The sequence below is a fragment of the Diaporthe citri genome, assembly GCF_014595645.1.
Source record: "Diaporthe citri strain NFHF-8-4 chromosome Unknown scaffold_12, whole genome shotgun sequence".
In the NCBI taxonomy this organism is placed as follows: Eukaryota; Fungi; Ascomycota; class Sordariomycetes; order Diaporthales; family Diaporthaceae; genus Diaporthe; species Diaporthe citri.
Genome location: NW_025064857.1, coordinates 196,648 through 215,179, shown reverse-complemented (window position 1 = coordinate 215,179; position 18,532 = coordinate 196,648). Strand labels below are relative to the sequence as shown.

Here is an 18,532-nt window from a genome sequence, read left to right as displayed (position 1 = left end):
TTCTTAAAAGTTAAGAAAGTTAATATAAAGTTTTTTATAAGTTTTAAATATATATTAAAAATAAAGAGTATTAAAATAATGTTATTAAAGCTAATTATATTATTTATTATCTTAATAGCTATTTATAAAATAGCTTTCTTAATATAAGTTTTTAAGAGTTTAATATAAAGGATATTAAAAGCTTATTAAAGTAAAGTATAATATTTTTTAACCTTATTAATAAATTAATATATCTTTATTAATACTTGCTTATAAGTAATGCTTATAATTTATATAATGCTTTAAAATTTTATTAAAGTAAAGTTAATTTTAGCATTATAAATAATATAATTTAAAAATCTTAAAAAAATATTTATTTAATATTATTAAATAGCCTTTTATATATTATTTATAAAAAGAGAAATTAAAAAATATTTAACTTAAAAAAAGATTATTAAATTAATAATTTATAAAATAAATAAAATAAATAAATATATAATATTTATAATAATCTTATAATTAAAGTTAACGTTATTTTAAAAATTAAACTTAAAATATTATAATGCTATAAAATAAAGTTAATAATAATATAAAATTTAAAAATTACTTTTAAAATAAAAGGATTAATATTATTATAATTAATATTAATAAAAAGATATAAAAAATAATTAATTAAAAAATATTTAAACTTATAATAAAGTTATTAAAGCTTTATTTTTATTAAGAATATTATTAATATATTATTATTTTTTTTATATTAAGGAAAATTTATAAGTATTTTTACTTTTAAGTAATTAAGAAGATTTATTTTAAGTACTTATTTTTTTATTAAATTACTTTATTAATAATATTTTAAAAAAAAAAGAAAGTTTTATTTATATTTTAAATATAAAGAAAAAAGGGAATAAGCTTATTTATAATATAAAATATTAATAGCTTTATTAAAATATTAATTTATATTATATTAAATAATTTAATAAATAAGCTTAAATTAAATTATATTTATGCTTTGCTAACTTATATAATATTTAAATATATAAGAAATATTTAATATTATAAAGCTTAAAATTACTTATATTTAATTATTAAAAATATTATTATATTTATATTTAGCATAATACTTTAATATTATTAATAAAAATATTAATTTTAAATAATAAATATTTTTATTATTAAGCAATCTTTAAAGTTAATATAAATATTAAAGCTACTTATATTATTAAAGAAATTATAAAGAAAGGCTTAGTTTATTAAAAAGATATAATAAATATACCCTTTTTTACTATTATTAATAATTAAAGTTATTATAATATTAATAGCTTTAAAATTAAAATCTTTAAAATAAATAAGAAATATATTAAACTTATTATTATTAATTTATTATTTAATATTCTTATATATATAAATATATATAGCTTTAATATATTATTAATCTTTAAGTAAATAATTTATTAATTAATATCTTTTTTTATAATATATAAAATACTTCTTTTTTTATATTATATATCATTATTATTACCTTTATTAAGCTAATATTTATTATTATAATTATTTTTATAAGGCTTTTTATTATAATTACTACCTTTAAATTAATAAGGCTAACTTAAATAAAAGTTTAATTAAAAGCTATTACTTTTAAAAGGAGATTAAAAATACCTTAAGTATTAATTATTATTATTATATTACTTATTAAAATAATATTACTTTTTAATATTTATAATAGCTAAATTATTATTATTTTAATTATTATAATTATTAATATAACTTTATTTATAAGCTTATTAATTATTTTTTATAATTATATATTATAATATAAGGTTTTAAGCCTTTAATACTTTAATATATTATTATAAAATAAAATAAAGCTACTTAATATTTATTAATATTATTAAGATAATATAATAAAACTTAAAAATACCTTATATTGCTTATAAAATTATATTTTATAAAAAGCTATTTTTATAAATAATATACTTAAGTACTTTATAATAAAATTATATCTTATTAATAAGCATTTAAAGAATATTTATATAACTTTTATTTAAATTCTTTTATTAAAAAGTAAAGAAAGTTAAAATATTTTAATTTATAAAATAATTATAATAATTATTATTTATATTAAAGTAATTCTTAAATTTCTTATATATTTAAATAAATAAGTTTTTTTAATTAATAACTTAAGTATAATATATTTTTATTAATTCCTTAAGTATATATAAAAAAGCTATTTTAAATTATTAAAATTATATTTATAAGTTATTATAAGCCTTATAAAAAAAAGGATTTTATTATTAAGAATATTATATAATTCTTTAATAAATATTTTATTTTTATAATAATATTTACTTAAGTTAATTATTATATTTAAGTTAAATAAAAAGTTCTTTATTTTTATTAAAGATAAAAAGATATAATAATTATATATTATATAAAAGTTATTAATTAAAGAAAAATTATTATCTTTTCTTAATAAATTAAAAAGGTTTAAAGAGTTATTATTATTTTTATTATTATTACTAAATAAGCTAAGCAATTTAAATAATTTAAAATTAAAAGAATTATTATTATTAAGTAATTCTTTAGCTTTTATTAAGATATAATTAAAGTTAAAGATAATATAAATATTTAAATTATAACTTTAAATTTAATTAATTTTAAATATAATATAATATTCTTACTTTTAATTTATTAATTATTTAAGATAATTTAATGTTTTAAGGATATATATTAATTTTCTTAAGGTATTTACTTTTTAAATATAAATACTCTTAATTTAAAAAAATTTCTTAATAATATATAATAAGTTTTTATTAATTTATATAAATATTAGCTTAATTTAGCTATAAAGGTTTTTAATAAATACTTTATATACCTTATTACTTAATATATATATTATAACTTAAATTTAGCCTTAAATATAAGTATTTAAGTATTATTTATTATTAAAATATCCTAGGGAATTTATTTATATTAAAGAATTAAGTATTTTAATAATGCTTTTAAATATAAAAATATAATTTATTATAATTAATATTAATAAATTATTTTAGCTAATAATATTGCTTATTATATTTATTATATTATTATTATTTCTTATTATTTTAATAAAATAATAATAAAAATATATTTAATTTAAAAAAAAAAGTAATAAAAAAGGGAAATAGGTAATATTAAAGAAAAAATAAAAAAATTAAGGGTTACTTTTATAACTTAGCTATTAAGAAATAAATTAATTTCTTTTTTTATATTTATTTATATAATAAAATATAAGTAAATATATTATTAATAAAAATAAATATTAATTTAATTCTTTTAATTATAATTATTAAATTTAAAAGTTATTATTAATATTATTTAAAATATAATAAATATATATATATTAAAAGTAAGGGAGTTTGCTATAATTTCTTATTATAATAATTATCTTTTTATATATTAAATATTATTATTATTATAAATTGCATTATATAAATTTATAATATTAATAATATTAATTAATATAATTAAAAGGTTATTTCTTTAAGTTTTATTAATTTATAATTATCTTTATAATTATTAATTAATATTAGCTAAGTTATGTATTATAATATAATATTTAATTAATATAATGGTTAATTATTATTAATTATAAAAGGAAGGAAGGTAAAAGGCTTAATTATGCTAGCTATTTTATATATAGCGTTAAAGCTGCTGCTTATTAAGTATCCTAATAAGCTAAAGCTGCCTAGCCTTAAATAATCCTTTATATAAACAATACTCATTATTTTTATAATAAATAAATAATTTAATAATAACTTATTATTAATAATTTATTAACTTTATATAATTTAATTATAAGATAATAATATTTTAATATATAATTTTATTATAAATATATTATATTAAAATCTTAATTTATTAAATATAAAATTATATAAAAGTTTAATATAATAAAATTATTAATCTTAATAAATTTATAATTATAATAATATTAAATTATTAAAAATAATAAATATTATTATATAATAAAATTAATAATAATCTTTAAAATAATATATAAATAATTTATAAATAAAATAAATATTTAAGCTTAATAATAAATAATATTAAAAAAAGCTAAGAAAATATATTATATATTTATAAATAAATAAAGTAAATTAATAAAAAAAGTAATTAAATATATTAATTTATTATAAATTTATAATAAATTATTTATATTTAAATAATTATTTTTTAAATAATTTATATATTATATTAATATAATAAAGTTATAATAATTAAATTAATATTAATTTTCTTATTTAATAACTTTTTTTATTTTATTAATAAGCTTAATTAAAAAATATTTCTTAATTTAAAAAATAAAGGATTTATTATAATATTATACTTAACTTATTAATATAAAGTTTTTATTTTAACTTTTTATATTTTAAAGTTATTAATTAATTTTTTAATTTATAAATAATTAATTAATATTTATATATTATAATAATTTAAATAACTTACTTACTTAATAAAATATTTAATAATTATTAAGCCTTAATTTATTTTATAATTTTACTTTTAAATAATCCTTTTTATTTTATAATATTTAAAAGCTTTAAAGCTTTTAATTTTATTTTTAATAATATTTATTATATTTATTAATAAAAAATTATATTTATATAAATTAAAACTTAATAATTAAGTTAAAAATAGCTAAATAATTATAATTATTATATATATATATATTTAATATAATAAAATTATTAATTAATAAATTAACTTACTTATTTCTTTAAACCTTAAATAAGCTTATTTATTATTAAAAAAACTTATAAAATAGTTTTTTAAGTAAGTTATATTTTTTTTTAAAAATATATATATTTAATTTCTTAATTAAAATTATATTTAATAATATTTCTTATTATATTATTATTTAATAATATAATAAGCTTAAGCTATTACTTAAGTTATAATATATGCTTATGCTAGGCCTGTATTGCACCCAACCCTTTTATATAATAAGGCATATACTTAAAAAATAAATTTAAAGTTAAGCCCTTTTAAAGCTTAACTTACTTCTTAAATATTATAATTTATAACTCCTTTTAAGTATCTTTTAATAAATACTTAAGGTTAACTTATAATAAATAATTATTTAAACTTTAATAATTATAAACTAAGCTTTTTTTTAATAAAGTTTATAAAGCTATATAAGCCCTTAATTTATTAATAATAATAATATAAAAAAATTAAAATTATATAATATTTAATTAATAAAGTATTTTATTAATTTATTATAAATATTATTAAAATTAAATTATAATATTAATATTAAATTTATTTATTAATAATTTAAATAAATAATAATTATTATTTATATAATTAATTTAATTATTTAATTCTTAATTTTAAATTAATTATTAATTTATAAATATTATATAATAAAAAAAAGTTTTAAATTTAAATTTCTTTAAAGTTTTTATTAAAACTTAAAAAAAAATTTATAATTTTAATTAAAAATAATATATTTTAAAATTCTTTAATTATTAAAATAAAAAGTTTTTAATAAAGTTTATATTTAATTTTTTATTATATATATAATATTTTTTAAGCTAATAAGTATAATTTTAATATATTTATTAATAATAAATAAAATAATATTAAAAAAAAAGCTTATAATATTTCTTATAATATATATATTATTAATATTTTTAAAAAATTAATAATAAAGTTTATTATAATAATATAAAATAAAATTAAAGGTAAAAATATAAATTATATTTTAATTTATAATATATATAAAGTAAATATTTAAATATTTATATATTTTATATTAATAATTTTTAATAATAAATAAATCTTTTAATTTTTAATAAACTTTTTTTTATTAAAATAATATTTAAAATTATAAATATTAATTATAATAAAGTTAATTATTTTTAAGGAAATATATAAATAATATTTTTTATAATATCTTTTAAAATAAAAAAAATTATTTATATTTAATTAATATAATAAATTAATATAAATATTTAATTATTAAAGTTAACTTTAAATTTTAAATTATTCTTTATTATTAAAATAAACTTAAAGTATATTATTTTTAAATTTTAAATTAAATTAAGTTTTAAATAAAATATAAATAATTAAATTAAAAAGTTTATTTAAGATTTCTTTATTATTAATAATTAATTAATATATTAATAATTATAATAATATATTAATAATAATATTAATTATTTTTAATATATAATATATTATAAGTTAATATTAATTAAAATATTTTAAAATTAAAATAAGCTTAAAATTTATTTTTATTTTATTTATTATTTTTATAAAAATATAATTAATAATATTAATAATTATAATATAATTAATTAAAATATAAATTAATTAAAATATAAATTAATTATAAATAATTAAATTTAAATATTATTTAAAGTTTTTAAATTAATTATATAAAGTATATTATCTTTAAATTAATTAATTAATATTCTTTTTAATTATATTAATAATTTTATTTAAGTATATTATTAATTATATTTATATTTTTAATATTAATTAATATTTATTTTATTTTTATTTATTAATAAGTTAAAAATAAATACTTAAAAAATTTATTTTTTTTAAAATATTTATTTAAATAAATAATAATTTAATAAAATTATAATAAAAGAAAATATTTAAATTAATTAAAATATTTTAAAAATTATAAAAAATATAAAGTTTTTTTATAATAAAATTAAAATTAACTTTTTATATATATTATTTTTTAAAGTTATTTTTAAATAATTTATTTTTAATTTTTATAATAATTAATATTTAAAACTTTTTATATTATAATAAATTAATTCTTTAATTAAAATATAAAATTAAATATTAAAAATATTTTATAAGCTTAATAAATCTTTTTAATTATTATAAAATAAAAAGGAATTATAACTTTATAATAATTTAAATTTAATTAATAATATTATATATTTTTAATTTATTAATATAAAAATTAAGTAATTTTATAAATATTTTAAATTTATTTTTTTAAAAAAAGTATTAAATTTTTAATTTTAAATAAATTAAAAATTATTTATAAATATTATAAATATTTTATAATTAAATTAAAAAATATAATAATATTATTTATAAAAATAATAATAAAAAGATTATAAAATTATAAAGTATAATTTATATATTTTTAAATATAAATTAAAAAATTATTAAAACTTATTATTATTATTTTAAATTATTTTTATTTATAATAATTTATAATAATAAATTTATTTTAATAAAGTTTATAAATTATAATTTAATAAAAAAATATTAATATTTATTATAAATAAATAATCTTTATTAAATATTTTTTATATAATTTTAAATTAAAAAAATAAAAAATAAATATTAAAATAATAATTTTTTATTTAATATTTATAAGTTTATTATTATTTAATTTTTATATTAATTATAAATTATTTATTAAATAATAAAAATAAGTAATTTAAAAAAAGTAATTAAAATTATTTATTTAATTTTTTTTTTTTATAAAAGTTATTTTATAAGCTTATTTATTATTTTTTTAATTTTTTTTTTAAATAATATAAATATATATTAATTTTTTAATTTATTTAATTATTTATTAAAAGTATTTTTATTTATTAATTTTTAAAAATTAAAATATAATTATTATTTTTAAAAATATATTAATATTTTTAAATTACTTTTTAGCTTTATAAATAAAGAATTTAAAAAATTAATAAATATAAATATTATTTAATAATTTAATTTTAAATAAACCTTTAAATTTTAAATATTTTTAACTTTATTATTTATATAAGTTATTTTTTAAAACTTAAAAAAAAACTTTTATAATAATTTTTTAAAGAAATTATTTAATAAAAATATTATTTAAGCTTTTTAATTTTATATAATTTTATTATTTAAACTTTAATTTAAATTATTAAATAAATTAATAAAATTAAAAAAATTTAATATTAAAAAAAGAATTTATTTTAAGTAATTAATATTATATATATAAAAGCTTATATTTTAATTTTTTAATTAAAAAGTTTTATTATTATAAAAAAAAAAAGTAATTATTTTTAAATAAAAACTTTTATAAATATATATAAAATATAATAATTAATATATTATAATAATATTTATAAAATTATAATTTATTAAGTTATTAATTTAATCTTTTTATTTAAATTAAAATAAAAAAAAAATATTTTTTTTAATTTTATAATAAATATTAATATAATTTAATATAAATATAATAAAATTAAAATATTTATATTAATTTTAATTATATATATTTATATAAAAACTTTAATAAAAATTATAATATTTATAATTATATTATTTAAAATATTTAAAAATAACTTTTTTTTTTAAGTTTTTAAATTATTAATTTAATAAGAAATTATAAACTTTTAATTTATTAATAAATTAATATTTAAGTAATTAAATATTTATATTTTAATATATATAATAATAATTATTAAGTAATTTATTATAATATTTTAATAAAATATATTAAACTTAATTTAATTAATAATATTAATATAATTTACTTTTTAAATATTAACTTTTATAATTTAATTTATTATAATTTATAAAAAATACTTTAAATAATTTTAAAAAAATAATATATTTTAAAGCTTTAATATTATAATAAATTATAAATAATAATTTATTTATAATTCTTTAAATTTATATATAAATATAAATATATAATTTATTATATAATAATAAGATTTTTAATAATTAATTTATATATAATATTAACTTATTTTAAATTACTTTATAAATAAATATATAAAAATTTATTATTAAATAAGCTTTTAAATATTTTTTAGGTAATAATTTTAATATAAAAAAAATATTTTATTTATAATATATTTAATTAAAATTAAAATAAAAGTATTTATTTAAATATAAATTAATATAAATATTAAACCTTATTTATATTAAGTTATATAAATTTAATTTATTAATAAAATAATAATTATTTTTTAATATTAAAGTAATTAATTTATTAATTTCTTTATTTTAATTAAATATTTTATAAATTAAATTATTTTTTATAATAAACGTTTTTTTTTTATAATTTATAATTTATTATTTATAAGAAAATAATTTTTAATAATTAACTTATTTTTATAATAAAAATTATATTAAAAATTATTATTATTTATATTTAATATTTAAATAATAATATTTAAAAAGCTTTTAATATTATTTTATTAATTAAAATATTAATAAAGTTATAAATTTAAGTATATATTTTAGTAAAGTTATTATAATTAATTTTAACTTTATTATAATTTATTAATTAATAATTTTTAAGCTTAAAATAAATTTATATATTTATTTTATTTATTTTAAATTTATTAATAAATATTAAATAACTTTTAATATTATTTTAAAATTATATTTTATAATATAAAATTTAAAATATAATTTTTAAATTAAAATAATTAAATTTATTAATATAATTAATTTATTTTAAATGCTTAAAAATAAAAATTTAATATATTAATATATATTAATAAAAGTATTTAATAAATAAGCTTAATTAAAATTAAAAAGTAAAATAATAATTATATTTTTTAAAAAGTTTTTTTTATTATTATTTTAATTTTTTTATTATAAATATTAAGTTTTTTACTTTATTTATAACTTAATTTTAAATTTATAAAAGTTTTTATTAATAAAAAAGTAATTAAAATAAGAAATAATTAATATTTTATTAATTTAATTTTATATATTTTAAATTATAAAAACATTAATTATTTAATTAATATTATAAAATAATAAATTAATTTATAATGCTTATTATTATTAAATATTATTTAAAATTAAAAATAAATTATATTTAATAAATAAGAAAATAAATTATAATAAAGCTAAGTTATATAATAAAGATTATTTTATAAATATAGCTTATATTAATTAATACATTTTTAAAATTCTTTTTAAATAATAAATTCTTTTAATTTTAAATATTTAAATTAAATTTTAAAAATTATTTTAATGCTTATATAATTTAAATTATTTAATAAAAATATTCTTAAAAGTTTAATTATTATAAAAGCTATTATATTTAAATAAGTATTTATTATTTAATAAATTTTAATATTTTTAGCTATAATTATATTATTAATTTTTATTATTTTTTAATTAATAAACTTAATAAATATAATAATTATTTAATTTTAAAGTTTTAATTATATAATTTTTATATTTTAAACTTTTAATAAAAAAGGCTTTAATTATAAAGAATTTCTTATTTTAATTAAAAGCTTAAAATAAAATAAAGTTTATTATTTAATTTAAGCTTATATTAAATAATTATTAATAATTTAATAATTTATTTTTAATAAATTTATAAGTTTTTATTATTATATTAATTTTTATTTAATTAATTTAAAATATTTAAAATTAATATTAATTTTATAATTATTTATTACTTTTAATTTATTTTTTTTATAAAAATTTATATTTTATTTAATTAAAAATATTTTTTAATTAAATTAAAAATTATAAGTTTTAAAAGCTTATAAAGATTTAAAAAAATTTTTTATTTAAATATATATAATATTAATACTTTAAATTTCTTTATAATTTCTTAAATTTAAGTATAAAAATTAAAGTTTTAATAATAATTTTAATATTAAATTTAATTTTAAAGAATTTTAAAATTTTTTAATAAGCTTTATATTTTTAATTATTTTTATTAAATTCTTTAATTATATAATTAAAATATTTATTTATAAAATATAAATTTTATATATTATAAGTTAATAAAATAAAGTATATATAATTTAATAATTAAAAATATTATTTTATTAATATTTTATAATTTAATAAAATAATAATTTAATAAAGCTTTTATAAAACTTTAATATATTTTAATTAAAATTAATTTAACTAAATTTTATTTAATAATTATTAATAAATAAATATATTTTTATAATAAATTAATTAATATAATTAGTAATAATAAATATAGATTTTAATTAACTTTAAATTTATAAAATATTAAAGTTAAAAATTATTTTAAAATATTTTTAAAAACATTAAGTTTATTATTTAAGCTTTTAAAATTTAAATATTAATTTTAATTATTATTTATTTTTTAATTAATTTAAATTAAAAGTTTTATATAACTTTAATAAATTATATATATTAAAATAATAATTATATAAAAGTTATTAAATAATAAATATTATTATAATATTTATTAAATATTTTTATTTTTTAATTATAAAAATTAAAAAAATATTTATTCTTTTAAATATTATAATTTATAGCTTAAATAATTATAAGAAATTCTTTATTAAATAAATATTAAAAAATAATAATAAAAATATTAAAAAACATTATATATTAAATTATAATAAGCTTTATCTTTTTTTATTTAATTAAAAAAGCTTAAGTTAATACTTATTTAATTATTAATTATTAAAAAATCTTATAACTTAATTTATAAATATTAAAATATTATAATAATAATAATTATAATTTACTTAATCTTTTTATAAAATAATTATATAATTAAGGTATATAATTATAATTATTATTTTAATAAATATAAAAATATATAATTTAATATCTTTATAAATTTTAAGAGAATATATAAAGAATTTACTTATATATATATATATATAATAAATTTATAGTAAATTTATTATAAATTTATTATAAATTTATTATAAAAATATTATAAATATATAATTCCTTATAAATTTATAATAAATTTACTTAAAATCCATTATTATTTATTTATATTATATTAAATTATATATAAATAAAAATATTTATAATATTATATTAAAAATAAATATTACAGAAATTAATAATAAACTTAAAAAAAAGAAAACCTTATATTTTTAATTATAAAAGCTAAATATAATATTAACTTTTTTTAATAAATCTTTTTAAATTATTATTAATTTTATATTATTTATTTTTTAATAAATATTATATTATAATAAATTTAATAATATTATTTTTTTATTAATTAATTATATAATAAATAAATAATAATATTATTATTTTTTATATATATTTATAATCATAAGTTATTATTTTTTAAATTTTTTTAATTAAATATTATATTTAATAATTATTTATAACTTTTAATTTAATAAAAGTTTTATAATAAATCTTTTATAAAATTTATAAAAGATTTATTATAAATTTATATAAAATTTAATAAAATATTTATTTATATTTCTTTATTTATAGTAAATTCTTTATAAAACCTTACAAGGTTTTATAATGCATTTATCGCTAATTCTTAGCGATGGATTTATTATAGATTTACTATGGATTTAATATAAATTTATATAAAGATTATATAACTTATGGGAATAATAAATATTTAATTAATAAGGGTTAGCTATACTTAAAATAAATAAAGTATATAATTAAAATAAGGTATAATTTTAAAAATATAAATAATATTATTAAATATAAAAGATATATAATAAATATTTTAATTAATTTTTTTAATAATTATTATAAAAGTTTTAACTTTTTATATTATTATAAATATTTTTTAATTATAATAATTAATTCTGTTTTATTAATTTAAAATTAAGTTTTATAACTTCTTTATATTATTTTTAATAATAATATTTTATTTATATAAAGCTATAATATATATATATATATATATATATATAAAGCTTGTTAATTTAGCATGCAATTCCTTTATAAATTTACTTATATTAGAAAAACCGTGCCTTAAAGCTAAATGAAAATTAATATGCCTTTTAATTCTTTTAATTAAGAGCTCTTTCCTTAACTTTTCTTAAGATTTATAAAGTCTTTCTTTATTCTTTTCTCTTAATAATTTTCTTTTTTAATCTTAATCTTAATAAGGGCCGCTTTTTATAAGCAAATTCTTTATAATTACCTAATAAAGGATTATTATTTTCTTATTAAAAGCCGCGGCTATTTTAATATAAAGTTGTAAAGCTACCTTTGCTAATGCAAGGCTTTTAATAAAGCTAATTAAGGCTTATAATAAGGCTTATTTATTAATTAATTTAAAGGCTTTTTATAAAGGGGCTTTATTATAAGATATATTTTAAGGCGCTGCTAATTTAAGGTTTTAAGGGCTTAAGGCTTTTTTTAAGTACTTATTTTTATTAACTTTAATAGGGTTTTTAAGGCCTTAAGCATAGGCCCCTTTTTTAATTAAGGGGGTTATAAATAGGCAAGCCGCGATTTACTATAGCATAGTTAAGGGGAAAATTCCTAAAAAAGGTCTTGGCGGCTATAATAAGGTTTAAATCTATGCTCTCCGTAGAGAGAAGCTAAACGTATAACCAATGCACTACGCGGCCTTATATTATTTTTAAGTTTTTAATAAAATTATATAAAAAAATATTAATATTATTTATTTTTAATAAATATTTAAATAAATTAAATTTTAATATAAAAGTTGTTAATAATATAATTATTAATTAATATAAAAATATTAATAAAAATGTAATAAAAAATATTTTTAATATTTTTAATAAGATAATTTATTTATTAAATAATATAATATAATTTATTAATTTATAATTAATATTAAATAATTATATTATTTTATATTTTTATATAAAGAATATAAAGAAAAAATACTTTATATTATAATTAAAGATTATTAATAATATTTAACTTATTTTTTAATAAATCTTTTAAACTTATACTTTTTTATAAAAGATTTAATTAAGAAGCTAAAAATTAAAATAAAGGTAAATTATTTATATAAAAATATATATATAAATTTATATTTATTTTAAGTAATTACTAAGCATAATGTATAGTTATGTATAAATGTTTTTTATTTGTAAAATAAAGTTGTGGCTAAGTAATATCGGCTATGAACTGGTAAACCATGTTTTAGAGGAATGGATTGATGTTCCTCTGTAGAGTAGTCGGTTGTTGACGACCTCTTAACGCTTGAGCAGGGTCGAAGGCCTGAGTTAGGGATAGAGGGAAAATGAATAACTACGGGGGGGACAAGAGAGGGGAGGACCTGGGAGGTTCTTTCCCTTTATACTTGTGTACCGTGCACTGTATCTGCGGCAGCCTCGTTGTCGATCTGCATACATGTATGTACACAGCATGCTACCATGCAGGTGAGAGGATCCTTGGGACACCTTGACCGGACCAACCCATGCCACAACCACGCTCCCTCACAAACGCGAGGTGGACTCGAGCCGCTCCATCTGGCTCCGCACAGTCTCGTAACGTCAGCAGGTGACATTGGACGGGGTGGGATTACCAAGGGAGCGGGCGGAATGCCATGGGTGGTAGCAGTGGCGCCGAAGCCAGGTAAAAAGACGTGGTAAAACCACATGTCAGAATGTTCCAAACATGAACCAGTCAGGATACGGTACGAGTAGACGAAAGCGTAGGTGGATCATCCATGTCATGTATGTGTAGGAACATGGAGAAAGCGGGTTGGTTGGGACTCTGGAAGGGCCGACTGGGCTGTCTGGGGAAGTGGCAGTGGCCATGGAGAGGGCCTTGTTGAGGGAGGGTTGTTTCTTCTCATCGAGGATCCAGGGCGAAAAGGCTGCTCGGCCGAGGTCGAGCGGATGGAGCGATGCGCCAGGGTTCCCGGCTGCCGGCTCCTCTCTCATGTCGAGGCCCTTGCAAGCGTACCTGTCGTGTAGGTAACGTGCCGTGGTACGGTCCAACCACACTGGCACTCTCTGGTGATGGATGCTTGGCTCGGGCACCATACGCAGTGCCTTGTAGAACTGTGGTAAGAGCTAAAAATTGTCGTCCTCGTGGCCGCTCGCTGCTCCTTCCTGTGTGACCAGCTTCGTTGGAACTGGGATAGGACTGGGATTCGCGCTGGCAGCTGATGGAACAGGCGACAATTCGGACATGGCCATGTTGTGCGCCCCGAGGAGCACCGTTCGATGCCTAGAAAGCTTCACCGCACCCACGCCCTGACGAGGATGTGCTGGCCAAGCCGGCTGGCGATGCTTGACAGTCTTGGGGGCCGAGCAGGCGACATGCGACGTGCCGTGGCAGCAGGGTAGGATCACCAACTTACTGTAGCGTGGCAGGGGGGGGGGGGCGGGCACTGTCTTCTCGCAGCGGGAGTACTGTAGCAAGCTAGAGAATCCTTCCGTCCACATCCCCAGCGAGTCAACGGCTGGCTCCTGCCGGTCAGTTTGGTCATCTTGAACCAATGGGCATTGTGAGAGCTGATTTCAGCCCAGAGGGTGGACCAGGCACTCGAGAGCACAGTAGAGGGCAGCAACAAGCCATTCAGGTTATTCAACGAGAAACAGGAGGGAAGCGAAACAGATTATCCCATAGGAAGGTGTCCTATGGGGGACTATCCCATAGCAGGTTATCATGGAAGGTTGTGCCACGGGGAATTACTACCTACCTACAGGACGGTACCCATCGGAGTTTATCGGTATGCTCGCTATCCCACAAATCATCCCATGCGAGATTAACCCATACGAATAGGCTTACTTGACAAGCAGCCGCGACGGAGCATCAGGGCGACAAGCAACCGCGTGGCGGCATGCACCGGGATCGAGGCATCCGCCAGAGGAAGTCGAGGGCTGGTTGTCCCTCTTGAGGCTCGGCTCTGGTCATGCCATCTTCACGAGACGCGCCTAGGCGCAGCCAGTAGGCAGCACCGGGAGGAAGGGACGTTGAAAGATCGTGTCGTGTCGTGAAAAAGCCACGCACATGTCCGACAGGTTCCCCGTGGAGAGAAGGAAAACTGGAGTCTGGAGATGGGTGGGTTGTGGCGCGACTGTGCAAGCATCTTGTCTGGGGTCCTGGAGTTTCTTTAGATTGACTGGAGACGAGAAAATCGGAGCATGCGGGTGTCGTGTCTCCACAAAGCCGCCAGAGTGCGGCCGATTGGGCGGCGGCCGGGATGCCACCGACGATCATGGCCGCTTATGGGGCTGTCTGGATGACCCACTGCGTGAATGATCTTGGGGAGAAAGACGGAGAGTCTGTAGAGTTGTAGATTTCTGGGGACTGCTCCATCCTGTAAAAGTCTATCATGGAAATTCTCGAACTTCCAGGAACGTTCCATCAGGGTCTGGTCACCGGCCCGGCACACACAGTAACAACACTACCAACGTACATGCATAAATATCGTCAGTGGCGTGACGGGAAGCCCGGGCGCGCTCCGGGAATCAGTGCCAAGCCGGCCACTGCCCTGTCTACTGTGTATGGGCACTGAGGATTCGTTGGCGGCCGATGGAATGGGCTACCCGCGGGCCACGGGGCGGACTCTAGTGTTAAGCCGGGCCAGGGGATGCAGTCCTTCAATTGCTGTTGCTGGGGCCGGCCCGAATTCTATTCCTAGCAGTGCGGTGCCTTGCGAAGAACAGGGGCGGGCGCGAGACCGTGCAAGCCCCATACTGTACGTCAACACCACGGACACGGCTTTCTTCCAGCAATGAGAGCCTTCATCCTCTCCCCCGGCTTGCCTCGGCTGGTCTTGACCCGGGCACTCGGGTCTGTGTATTATTGTATTGGGCGGAATTCCAAGATCACCTAGGCAATCTACGAACTTCTCACCTTGTTTTGCCGCAGCTGGGCAGGGCTCGTGTTCAGCACGCCCTGTCGCCTCGGAACCCGCGAGCTGGCTTTCTGTACTCCGTACCTAGTAGAACGACGATGGAACCCCTAGACCGGTATCTGCCGCGCTACCGAGCCCTTGGTATCGCCTCACGTCTGACATCTCGTTCCTGTCCCGGGTCACGCGTGACACGCTCAGCAAAAAGGATTGGCCAGCAGAGCGTCCTTTACATGCAACATGCGATTGGAGTGGCGAGCCTTGGCTTACTTGTAGCGCTGGCTGGGTAGGCTATGAATGATATCCTCGTGCCGCACCATACATTGTCGCCTACTGCCATGTACCGTACGATGGCGTTTGTCATGCAAGCCCGTATGGCCGGTCGAATGCTGTGGCCGATCCAGCAGCCACCCAGCTGACGACCCAATACACCAATTTCAGGGTCCAATATAGTTTCCTCCATCTCTTGGTCCATCTACCGTAGCTCGCCATACCAATAAACCAACGATCCTCTTATAATATGCACAAAATTATTTTCAAGTATTTAAAATTATACTGGTATTGTAAGAATAATTACAGTAACGGTCGGGACAACGAGAAGGTAGCAACAGCGTAAGGTGCTTAATAGGCACCCAACCAACCTCATCATTCATCATTTCAAGCGCATGGGTGCATCACGCCATCTCAGACTGCGGCCAGGTCTCACAGCCAGTAATGAAGTCGACGTGCGCGCGTTGAGGCAATCGCCGCTCCTCTTGAATGCAGCATGTCTCAGATCGAAATATGTTGTCACACCTGCGGCAACTCCTGCCGCCGCGGAGGAGGTATCACGAGGAAACGGGGGCAGCAGTCAAAGCCGACGCCGTTTCAACCACCAGCCAATACTACTACCACAGCTCAGCATCCGGAAGCAGCACGAGAGCCCTCCATGCCTTCGAGCTCAACCTCTCGTCCTCCCTCCCCGGCTAGGGTGTTCCCCTCCTCCGGGTTTCACAAGTTTGCCAAGTCCCGCCGAGTCGATGAAGAAAGCTACTCGTGGTACTCGCCCAAAGAATTCTTCCCTGTCCGGATCGGCGAGTTGATTCGGGACCGCTACCAAGTCATCACGAAGCTTGGCTACGGCACCTCCTCGACATCTTGGCTCTGCCGCGACCTGAGGTAAAACCCCTTCTACTAGATAATTATCCCACCGCCAAGACAGTCATTCTGACGCATTGCTTAGGGGCCACCGGTATGTCGCCATCAAGGTCTACGCCGCCAATCAAAGTCAGGCGAAGCGGGAGATTGCCGCTGTTAAGCATCTCCACGAGGTTTTAAACAATAAGCTTGTTACAAACTGCGGCGGTGCTCAGTTCATCCGGCTATTGCACGAGAGCTGCGAGCTGGAGGACCCTAGGAGTTCCAACCAGAACCTGTGCCTTATCTATGAACGTATGGGCATGTTCTTGGCGGATCTAAGAAGAGTCGCGTGCAACAATTAAGTGCCGCCTAAGCTGCTTAAGCCTATGCTATCGTTCCTCCTTATAGCTCTTAACTTTTTATATATTAAAGCTAATATAATTTAAATTTATAACTAAATACCTTTTTAATAAATGAAAGCATTAATTATAAAAATAATAATATATTTTTAAAGCTATTAATTTATTAACATATTATATAAATATTTAAAAAAGAAATATTATACTTTTTATAAAAAGTTAATTAAAGCTTAAGGTTATTAAAAAAATTAAAATAAATAAGCTTCTTATTTAAAAAGTTTTTATGTTAAAGGTTACGTAATTAGCAAGGGTATAATATATATAAAATAAGGGTATAAAAGAATATATATTACGGGTTAAGCTTTGCTTATTATAATTAATTAGCAGGCTTTGGCCTTATAAGAATAGGCTTTAGCATAAATATAAATAAAAAGCGGATTTCTTTCTTTATACTTTAAATATAAACCTTATTTAAGCACTTTATAATAAATAACTTAAGGTTAGCTTATAATATATATTTAAAGTTTTCTTATATTATAAATTTATA

The 18,532-nt window shown here is 18.6% G+C and overlaps 2 protein-coding genes across 2 annotated transcripts; one reads left to right on the top strand and one right to left on the bottom strand.

The window, feature by feature from the left end:
• Positions 1 to 12,690: 12,690 nt before the first annotated feature.
• Positions 12,691 to 14,585, bottom strand: INS49_004376 (uncharacterized protein; the record flags this gene model as incomplete). The annotated part of the gene is made up of 2 exons (XM_043165165.1): positions 12,691 to 12,696; positions 14,430 to 14,585. The coding sequence occupies 2 exons, from the start codon at positions 14,583 to 14,585 to the stop codon at positions 12,691 to 12,693; spliced, it is 162 nt and encodes a 53-aa protein (XP_043017880.1).
• A 2,850-nt stretch (positions 14,586 to 17,435) lies between these two features.
• On the top strand, positions 17,436 to 17,988 carry INS49_004375 (uncharacterized protein; the record flags this gene model as incomplete). Its single annotated transcript, XM_043165164.1, has 2 exons — positions 17,436 to 17,665; positions 17,730 to 17,988. The coding sequence occupies 2 exons, from the start codon at positions 17,436 to 17,438 to the stop codon at positions 17,986 to 17,988; spliced, it is 489 nt and encodes a 162-aa protein (XP_043017879.1).
• Between the last annotated feature and the right edge of the window lie 544 nt (positions 17,989 to 18,532).